The sequence below is a fragment of the Trachymyrmex septentrionalis genome, unplaced genomic scaffold, assembly GCF_001594115.1.
Source record: "Trachymyrmex septentrionalis isolate Tsep2-gDNA-1 unplaced genomic scaffold, Tsep1.0 scaffold8, whole genome shotgun sequence".
NCBI lineage: Eukaryota > Metazoa > Arthropoda > Insecta > Hymenoptera > Formicidae > Trachymyrmex > Trachymyrmex septentrionalis.
Window position 1 is genome coordinate 2,050,113 of NW_017305987.1, and position 11,030 is coordinate 2,061,142.

The window sequence follows — 11,030 nt, forward strand, 5'->3', positions numbered from 1 at the left end:
AAAAAAAAAAAAAAAAAACGCGAAAATTTTCGATTCTCTATCAAGCTTAAAGTTTTTCCTATAAAGTCATTTTTGTAAAATGTTCCTAAGATTTGTTGTTACTGAATTATTGCGGATTAAATAAGAGGAACATTTTGACTTGATTGTTCATAACTCCGTTAAAAATCATCATCGTACCGCAATTAAGAGCAAAAAGCTGAAACTGTATTGTATAATTGCCAAATATAGCAAAATACAACTTAGACGTAACACCAAATTAATTTACGATGTATAAAACTTATTAATTCATAATATATGTAAAAAAATATATATTTAATATATTATGAATAGCGCTATGAAACGTTTGTTTCAACCCAACATTTCCATGAGCTTGAACGGATATTTAGTTAGGTACATCCTTGTCTCAGGTAGTCAGTCTCGTAATTCGAAAACTCATCAAGTTGCTCAGGTTGTTGATTGTTCTGATAATGACGCTAAATTATTCAGATAATTTACAGCATAATATAGTATAATTACTAGTTGCATAAAATATTTATAGATGATTGTATGACATATTACTTTGTACGATGCCGCACAGCGTCGTTAATGCCGTTGCAATAATCGACTGACAAATGGCAAATGATGGGAACGAAAACGTTATCAACAACCTATTTTTTAAACAATCACTCATTCGCGCGTAAAGCGATAATTGATTTGATTTCGACGAGTATTCGCAACGATGAAAATATCCATTTACAAAATTTGATTCCACTTCACAGCGAAAATTATTACAGTAAGCGCGTTACCGATCGCCGAATACTCATCACACGACACGTTTAACATTGAAAAAAATCATGCGCTTCGTTTCCGCAAATAAGTTATTTTCTTCATTGTGTCCAACACAATGAATTGCACGATACGCAGTTTCGAGTGGAGGCAGCATCAGAATTCCGAGCACATTTCGCCAAGAAAGATCCTCTAAATAAACTGAATAAAAATGCAATCTACTTTGTGTTTACCGATAGAAAATTAATTTTCCCTTTGTCACTCACTTATCAGCTACTTATCGTTAATCGTAGTATGTCACTGTGTCAGGGACGTAATTTACAATGGCTACTAAACGCGAGCGCGTATAAAAGGTGCTCTTTTTCAACAGGTCGACCGACAAACCTATAAAATAAAAAAAAAACTCGTCAATGACGCGAATCGCAAACGTATTCTTTGCGTGCTAAATAAGTAGCAGTGGAGCTCCCTTTTTTCTTTTTTTTTTTTTTTTTTTTTGCCACGTCGAACGGAACGTAGCTTGCAAATATGTCGATTATGCGTATCGTTATCGATTTCCATAAATGGGTAATCGATAATATCGGGAAGCTCGACGGAGGCAGATCGAAGGCGCGCGGATTCGCACGCGGGAAGAAAAAAAGCGGCAGAGGCTTAACGATGCGTGAACAAATAGCGTCGCGGCCTTCGCTCGTGGTACATGGCTCACGCCTATATGGAGTAGGTGTGTCCTGTTTCCGCGGTGAGCAACGCCAATGTCACTGGGTCGACCAGGCGCATTCTGCGCTCGCCATGAGAGACCGGCAACAATGCGCGGTGCAACGATTGCATAACGCGATTGCATAATTGCGCTCTGCACGAGCACGGCGCACAGCAGCGCAGCGCTATGCGCTCCTGCCAGATTGCGTGCTGCAACGATCAATAAACTCGTTGCATCGCGAGTGTGTACATATGCACGCGTCTGGAAGCAGTGCGTCTGTATAGTTGTCAATCGCACGCGTGCCTACTATAATCGAACGTCACTTCGTCGTGCCGAGTGTCCACTCGATCGTTAAAAAATCGAGTCGTCTCTCTCTCTCTCTCTCTCTCATTGGTGGCGAGAAAAAAAATCGCTGTAATAAACGTTTCACTAGTGAATAATGTGAATGTCCTTTACTGCACAAGAGACCTGTTTTTTTTTTGGCTGAATTTTTCATCTTTCTTCCTCTTCTTTCCTTCTAGTGCAAAAATTCAGCCAAAAAAGAATAGGCTTATGATGAGCTTTTTCGATTCTTTACTGTATGCAATAAGTCGTCTGTGGCTTTAATTTTCATCATTTTTAAGTCCAATTTTTCATTTTCTAGTTAATTTGTGGCTTAGACTTAGCCTCACTTAACTTGATGGAAAAATTGTGTTTCCCTAGCTAGATTAATTTATAACTTTTAAAGTTATCACTACATAAAAAAATTATCAGTTTAGTGATTAATCGTACTAGAAAACTATAATTTTTGTATTATCGTCAGTTTAAATCTAACTGTAAGTTAACCAGAAAAACCGAGCCGTAGTATAAGTATAAAAAATATTAAGTGATAAGAAATCTATTATAGTGGTACTAAAATAATGTCGTATTCTGAAACAAAGATACATTGAAATAATGAATTTTAACGACTCCACTCAAGAAAAAGATTTTAAAATAAACTCCCGCCCTCTCAAAGTTAATGTATTTTTGCTCAAAGTTAACATAATTAAATAATTTTTCATTTTAAAGGTCAAAATCCAAAGAACAAAATTATGTAATTATGTAAGACAAAAAGCATTTATGTTATAAATTTTTCGCAACGTTATTGAAGAAAATATTTGCAATGGAGCCATAATCGGTATTCATAGATCCTACTGGATGGTTAACATCTTCAGAAAAGATTTGTAAAACTGTATGTAAAAAAAGGTAAAGATAGAGGCCATTGTTTAGCCAGGTGCTTCTAATGTTTCAAAGAAGAAAAAAAACACAGAGGAAGGATCGACCGTATGTACTAAGGGATATTTGTATTGTCGTCCGATTTGAAACAGGAGATGCAAGAAAAGCAGCGACATTGTATCTGCCTGTTCGAAGCTCGATCGTCTTCTACGGAATGGAACGCTGGGTTTTCACTTTCGACATGCGGTTTCGTTGTTACTCCACGATTATCGGCGTCGCATCGCACGAAGTAAACAAGTCGCGTCAAAATTTCTCGCCCACGTCTGAGATTCCTCTCCGTTCTTCCTCGCTCCTCCCAGTCAGGAAAACCGGCAACGCTTATAACTGCGGGACATCCTGGCTGCGTGCGATACCGCAGGTCGAATATCTAAATAGCGAATGTGTATGTCCTGTGCCCACGCTCGCGAAATTCTATCTCGTTAATTGGCGCGAAATCCGAGCGTGTGCGAACGAGAAGGAAAAGAGAGAGAGAGAGAGAGAGAGAGAGAGAGAGAGAGAGAGAGAGAGAGAGAGAGAGAGGAAGAAACGTCTCGTCCTGCGTTTCGATACTAACGACGGTGCATTTGCAATTAGATGTACGCCGCTTCTGAGAAACGACATACCGCACCTGAGAACTCCCGCCTTAATGACGACTAACGACGGCCGACAGTTTACTGAATATTTTTCTATCCTCGCGATCTTACCGATGACGCTCGCGGGAGATGATAAAAATAGCGAATAGTGGAAACGCCTTCCGGATTATATCATAACTGTATTCTCCTCTTTTTTTTATAGTTTCTTTGATAAGCTCTTTTTGTGACTACGCGTTGCTGATAGCAAAGCTATAAAATATTATTCTATATTGCTAAGAAAAGTTACTCAATCGTTCGACACTTTCTTCCTCTTAAATAACGTTTATTTTTAACAAAGAATACTTTGTGTTTGATAATAATCTTAAACTAAACTTATTACAAATGAAAAAACAATTCATTATGTACACAACACAAGAATTTATTTTCTTTTGAATAAAGAAAAAATATATAAAGGAATCGAATTTGTTTTCTATTTAATAATCTTAATTGAAAGTATTAAACTTATAGGATTCAGAATATTTGAATAAATTTGATGCTTTATTTCTTTTTAATGAATGATAGATTTCCGGATATACAAATTTTGGAAATACATGAAACAAGTAATTATTGCGTACAATATGCATTTGTTTTTTGTGTATATACAGAATCTACAGTTTAATACATGACTCCAGTAGATGTCCGGTCGGTCTGTAAATCGACCGTTCGTCGAAGATAAAACGTAAAATGTTAGTGAACCCAAGAAAAGAAAAAAAAAAAAAACAGGAAAGAAGACAGACAAATTCAAAAGACAGACAAAAGCAACTTCGGGCTTGCATCGATTCGTTGAAAAACGCAATGCTTGAGAAGTGATTAATCTTCTTCGTTCTGACTTCTATACCTGAAGTATTATATATACGTGTCTTTGAGAAAGTGAAAGATGGCTGAGACGTGCTTGGAACACCCTGTATAACTAACAAGTCTAGGATAGCCTGCGGTAAAACGGCAGAAACCTTGTTGCACTTTGAGATTTCGCGTCGCGCCTGTGTTAGCGCTCTTTCTCTCTCTCTTTCTCTCCCACACCAACATCCCTCTCTTCGGAAATCGCGATGCTCGCTTTGGAAGACCCTGAACTACGCTGAACGCTGAGGCAAGGAGTATGGAAGCTAGAAGAATAACAGGAGCAGCGTATAAGGCGTCGTCTGATGCGATGCATGGTGCAGAAGGACGGCGTTACGAACGAGAGGAAGTAGGAACGAGCGAGAGAAGGAAAGGGAGAGCGAAGGACAAGAAGAATGAAAGAGCAAAAGAACGAGAGAGAGAGAGAGAGAGAGAGAGAGAGAAGCGATAAGATGGAGGGAGAGGAACACGTTAGCAGCGTGGCTCGTCCTTGGACTTATATAACGAGGAAGAGACCAACAGGGAGAGGAGAAAGAAAGAAAGAGAGAGAAGGCTCGCGAAAGAGAACAAAATGCCGCGTGGATGGTGTACTGCGGATTAAAAATGAAGGATAAAGGGCGACGTTGGTGGAACGTGTGTAGCCTGCAATCCTAACCGGGACAAAGAAATCCCGGAATTTTATGGGTCCCTCCTAGGACACGACCAGCAGGTCAGAAAACTCAGATGCACTTTTGCCTACCGCCCTTTTCCGCCTTCCTGCCGTCCCTATTTCTTTTCCTGGACGTATCCTATTTTCGTTTCAATCTCAGAAACTACGCTGCTTTTCCACAAACTCTCTTTAACGACACGAATATCAATACAGAAATTCTTTTTCAAATTCCAAACCTCTATATCTGCGTCTCATCCCACTTTTTGTCTCCTTTATATATCTCGACAGGTATATGAAATATCTCTGGCGTTCCTCGGCAACCGTTTTAGCAAATGCATTCTTCCGCGGTGAATTTAAGCGACGGCTTACCTTTTGTTTTCCTCTCTTACTGTTTCCTCCGCCGACAGATTTCGGTCGTGTATTAAAATTCAAGAATGTAAAGTACGAACGAATGTCTCAACTGATTGCGGATTATCCTATAAGACGGGCCGGCCGCGCTCGAGCGCGACGTCTTGAAAAGCGAGAGGAAAGTAACGAGGCGACGAGGTATGCGAAGAAAAGAGCAGATAGAACGAGGCGGAGGAGTCGTGGCCGTGATCTCGCGGGGACCGGAATGAATGCAGAAAGGTCGTCGGTTGGGTCGCACGCCACATCCACCGCGCCAAACTTAGAAACGAGACGCTCCCGCGAACGCAATTTTACTCCGCGCGTATATTCATCGCGACCTCATCCGCGCTTCCCTTCCCTTCCCTCCCGCCCACTCAAAGACCGATAATAATTGCGCTGTCCAAAACCCAAATTGGGGAGATCACACCGGCAGAGAAAGGTGTTTGATATCTGTGAATCTGCGAAATGGAAAAATGTACTGAATTTTACTAAATCATTTGTCTGAATAATATTTACTGAATATTTACTAAGTGTAAAGATATATCTATATGACAGAAACCATTAATTTGATTAAACTATCACATTTTATGGGGGGGGTGTTCGGTGTTCGTGACTACGCTGGAAAAATGTACTAAATTTTATCAAATCATTTATCTGAATAATATTTGCTAAATATGAAGGTATATTTATTTGATAAAAACCATTAATTTGATTGAACTATTATTACTACTACATTTTATGGTGTAAATATTTATTTATTAGTTGATATTATTTAAACAAATATTTACTAAAATTTAGTATTTTTCTCAGTGTTTAATTGCACGGTAAAATAATTATAGTTAGGAGCTCCATTTTTATCGTTAATATTATAATGTTAATATTATAATTACTGCTTATGTTAGTAATAATAATTATATTTATAGACCTATCGAAAATATTCAATCAGCACCGAAATGACCATAAATTACGATTAAATTATAATTAAATTATTAATTGTAACTACTTTTTCTCCAAACGCAGCTTTGTGTTTGTTTGATTAAATTAATTTAGTCGTCTTTATTCCTTTCGTTGGAAAATGTACATATTTATTTAAAATCAAGTACATGTTTGACTTAAATATACATACATTTTTCATCGAAAGAAATAAAGACGAACTAAATTAATTTAAAATTAACAATTTCGTTTCTTAGTGTCTCAAACTAATCGTATCTTTTAATACTAAAACTGACAAATTTAAACAGTTGAGTTCAATCGGTCTTTCAAGAGACTTGTTTATCATTAACGTGTAATGAATCTGTATGATGTTAAATGCGTCGCGCTGAAACGGCCGACGTGAATTAATGGGATTAATGAGCAATTTGAGCAATGTGTGTGCGAGATGTATATAATCGGATGGCATAATAGATCAATCGTACAAAAGTACGACTGCGAGTGTGTCGCGATAAAATGGCTCGGATTGACTGGTGATCAATTTCGCGTAACGAGATATCAAACTCGTCGAACGAATCGTTTAATTCGACAGTCGACTGCGCTAATAATCGTCGATTGTTAAATCACCGAAATATCAGGTTAACTCTGTAAATTGTTCAGTTGACTCCACGTTTGCCCTCAAACGGATCGATCAAAACATTTTGTTTGTCCAACCAAGTTTCTTTTTTAATGGCAATTTACCTTAAATTCTACAAGTTTCTTTTATATTTCACGAAAAATAATTCTGATTTCGATTAAACTTTCAAAATATAAACATAATTGTAATAATAAAAATATCCAAATACAAAACAAATAAGAATTCAAAGAACAGTCTACAACATATATGAGTTTATCTTAATTTTGTTTCTCTAAACAGTTTCATTTTCCAGCACCGATTTATCTTGAATTCTACAGTTCCTTTCAATGAAAAATGATTAAGTAAATCCGATTAGATTTCCGAAATACTTTACTTCGCAATAATAATACATTATTCAAACGTAGAATAAATAAGAATTCGCAGTAACCTGCCTCTCAATCCACTCGATCATACATAGAGAGGTTTCAAAGTACCCAAGGCAAAGGCGGGGGACAAAAGTTTTAACCTTGTAGTCGTTTTAACCTTTTTCTCCACGACAGGTTGCCGCATCGAGGTCGACAAAATTTTCCCCGCTTCGATTCATGATCGAAGGGACTGCGGTGCGCACCGGGGGAGGGTTGAACGGCGACGACGCGGGAGGGTTAATTCGCGATGACTTGAGGTAGGGCGCGCACGAGCGGACGGCAGGTGTCGCCACGTCGCGACGCGAAGCGACGCGGCGTGACGGGGCGAGGCGAGGCGAGGCGAGACGACGGTGAAGTCGAGAGGCATCGAGAGGTACAGCGAGGAACGGAGCACGAGGAAGGGATGAGAGAGGAGAGAGAGAGATAGAGAGAGAAATAAAAAGAGGAGGGGGGGGGGCTCGGTCAGGCGATAATAATTCTCACGTGTACACGGCCCGTGCGCGCCGTTGTCAAACGACACCGTGACTCCGATTCGCCGCGCGTGGTGTACTCGTGTACCCTCCGCGCCGCGCCGGGCCGTCCCGATGTAGGTTAAAGACACGCAGTTACGGCCGCGGCGTTGCGCAACGCGGAACGCCCGGTGCCAGTCGCACTCTCACGGGATTACGGGCTCGCTGAGGCGCGCGCGTGGGGAAAACGTCGCCGTGTCGCGCTTTCTCGGCTATACGCGGCTAGTCGCGACAGCGAAGACGAGAGACCGGAGAGACCGACGACGGAGGGATCCGCGCGGATCGCCGTCTCGGATTTCTTCGTTCGGACTTTGCCGGCGATGGTTCCACCACGTGCCCGTGAGCGATCCGCAGGATGATGCCCTGGAGGCGCAACGCGCGCGCACACTGTCCTCTCTCTCTCTCTCTCTCTCTCTCTCTCTCTCTCTCTTTCTTCCCGTCCTCGTCCGAGGCGCGAGAGCGAGACGGTGAGAACGCGGGGGAGGCGAGGAGCACGCGAGAAAGAGAGAGAGAGGAAGGAAAGAGGCGGAGGAGGAGAAAGAGAAGGAGGACGACGCGGTGGTACAGTCGCGACTAAAAGTGCGCGGCGTGACATAGATTCGATCGAGCGACGGCGATTTTCGCCGGAGAATCTAAGCGGTCGATGGACGGACCGCCGCGACCTCGAGTCTCGACGGCCGGGTCGGCCGTCAACCGGTGGATAGAGCACTGTCCGTCGACCGGGCGTAAAGAGACGTCGGATGCGCGGCCAGCCCTCCCGGCGGCGAATGCGGTCACTGAACTAGTTCCGTTTCGACCCTGACACTGCCATTGCCCCCCCGGGGGCGTCGCACGATCCGTTTGTCAGATGCCACAATATTGCCGCCGTTTCCCACGCGTTTAGTGTTATCCTCACGCGGACTTACCCCTGTCGGAGGACTCCATCGTCGATTCCGCGAACCCTGCGCTGCTGGGGGCTGCGAGGGGGGGATCTTCCTGGGGCACGGGTTGTACGCGCGGCCGAGGAACTCGCGCTTCCCACGGCGCACGTGGAGATAGTCCCGCTCGTGGTTCACGGCGGCTGGCACGCTCGGCGCACGGCTCGAAAATTTCTCACCACGGTATAAACATGGCCGGCCCGCGCACGGCCGCACGGCTCCCTGGCCTGTCACAATCCGCGATGGTAGAGGGGGGGTCGTTGAACCTTATCCGCGGATACGAGACGGCGTCGCGGAAGGGCACCGGCAGCGCCAACTTTTTTTCCGGGGCCTCCCGGGGAAAAACGGCGTAGCACCGTGGGCTACGGTGGGCGCGACCTAAAAATAGATCACCAATTCGGCGGATTGTTTTGACTAATAATGCGCTTCGCAACCTACTCGCTGGTGGCGCCACTGCGCGGCGATGGCCCACCGGCGTGCGCAGTGCGCGACTCCGGTTTCCGAGCACCTAACATGCGTGTGTATACACATAGGTATACATACAGGCGCGTGCACATGATCGTTGTCAAACGCTCTACGATCGAAAGTGAACGGTTTCCTTCGCGATAATCAGTCCGGTTAATCATTGCGTCCACGTTACGATGTCCGGGAGCGACGTAAAGCAAGCTCTCCGAAAGTTGGACTTCCCTTACTGCGCCAGGGAAGCTCTATGTAGAATCGGTACGAACTGTATAGGTTAATCGGTGCCGCTATGGTCTGTTTATTTTAGCTGTGCTCTCTGTTCATCAAAGATCAAATTTGTATAAATCTATGTTTCAGTAGTTTAACATTGTACAGTTAAAATATCAGATCTACGTTACTGCAGGGTGACAAAAAGGTTTCGTTTATCAAATCATTAGTAATGTTTATTTCTAAATTCACGAACAAATTCTAGAGTGTTATTACGTCTTATGATCTTAATAAATATAAAAAATAATTAACATTCAAATGACTACCTTTAATTTTGATATAAAGCGTTTTAGAAATGCATCAATGATGGTTGCACATCTTTCCATGAATAAATTATCCCATGCAGTCAATAAAGCAGTCTTCAGTTTTCCAATCAGTAAAAATCTTTTGGTACAATCGTTTTGATATTTTATAAGATGTAATTAATACATATTTCAGAGTTTATTCTTTTTTTTAATCGACTATCCAGACAGCAGGCTAACATTATTTGACATCAAAATGAAGATTTCAATATTATTTTACTTCGTCAATTTGCTGCTTTGATATATAGATTTGATAAACATACAAACTTTATGGTCAAACCTTTTTGTCATTCTATATTTTAATATTAACATTTTTTCTCTTTCCCCAATTACATTAAATTTTGTTTATTTGTTCAAGAGGTACTTTGCTGCAGACCTGGCAAGCAAGTAGACCTGCAAATGGATTTAATATCAGAGTTTGTATTCGGTGAGATAGAGAAGCGAAAGAAACGCAACACGACACAGGCAATACAGGAGTTGCAGCTGATAGAGATCATGAGCGATTTTTTTCAGAGTCCAGGTGGCAGTCCTGCGGTACGCAATGCTCTCTTCTTGTCGCTCTTTCCAGCAGACAGTCCCAGATACAAGATTCTAGGTAACCTGGTATCTTTGGCAATCGCTACACAAAACAAGGCAGTTCTAAATGCAGCTGGCATTTGGATGCAGCAGTTGGGCTCTACCTCGTCACAGAGCGTAGGACTGGCGAGGCACGTGCTCAATGATTATTTCGTGCTTACTCCAAGATCCATCGACAAGCTCAAGCAGCTGCCAGTGCTCACTCCACATTTCACTGCCAACCTGCTGACGGCGATAGGTGAAGTTTACGAGGATAAAGATCCACCTACCGAGTTGCTCAGATTGGTAGGCGAATGGATTGACGAAAACCCGAGTTTATTGTTGACGCCTCTGATGGATAATCCGGCATTGCCTACTGGTGGAATACCGATGACCCCAATAACACCTATAGCGGGCCTTTTCAGGTCATTGTCTGCATCATAACTTTGCATAGAGATGACAAACAAGTGTCTAATGTGTCGAATTATTTTTTTTTCTACCTACAGATGGTGTATATTGAGTCCTCTGCGTGATCCTACGAACAACACAGAGGCTCAAGAGTCACGAAAATTTTATTCAAAAGTTCAACAGTTACTCATGGACTCGGTGCTACGACTGAATAACAGTGGTAGCAATAAGCACGCAATTTCGGCGCAACATTTGGCCTCTACTACTCGTTTATTGACAACGAATCTGCAGAATCGGCCGAATGTCGATACAGTCTTGCGTGACCTATCTATGGAACGACTCGCGCAAGCAGTCAGCGCGGCAATGTCTGCGAACTGCATTTATGGAAACAAACGTATGTTCATGCTTCTAATACATACATATATAATGTAATATATATATA

General features: G+C 42.1%; 3 protein-coding genes across 3 annotated transcripts in view; 1 reads left to right on the forward strand and 2 right to left on the reverse strand.

Moving 5' to 3' along the window:
- Positions 1-8,605, reverse strand: part of LOC108754510 (retinoic acid receptor RXR) — a 101,854-nt gene extending 93,249 nt beyond the window's left edge. The window contains exon 1 of the mRNA XM_018496865.1: positions 8,583-8,605. The gene's annotated coding sequence lies outside the window, so the exon portion shown is untranslated. The remainder of the gene's footprint in view (positions 1-8,582) is intronic.
- LOC108754513 (ribosomal RNA-processing protein 7 homolog A) overlaps positions 5,536-11,030 on the reverse strand; it is an 8,101-nt gene continuing 2,606 nt past the window's right edge. The window contains exon 5 of the mRNA XM_018496876.1: positions 5,536-5,545. The gene's annotated coding sequence lies outside the window, so the exon portion shown is untranslated. The remainder of the gene's footprint in view (positions 5,546-11,030) is intronic.
- Positions 9,099-11,030, forward strand: part of LOC108754512 (uncharacterized protein C7orf26) — a 2,201-nt gene continuing 269 nt past the window's right edge. The window contains exons 1-3 of the mRNA XM_018496874.1: positions 9,099-9,314; positions 9,984-10,605; positions 10,687-10,982. Coding sequence (XP_018352376.1) covers positions 9,236-9,314; positions 9,984-10,605; positions 10,687-10,982 — 997 coding nt within the window. The 5' untranslated portion in view covers positions 9,099-9,235. The remainder of the gene's footprint in view (positions 9,315-9,983; positions 10,606-10,686; positions 10,983-11,030) is intronic.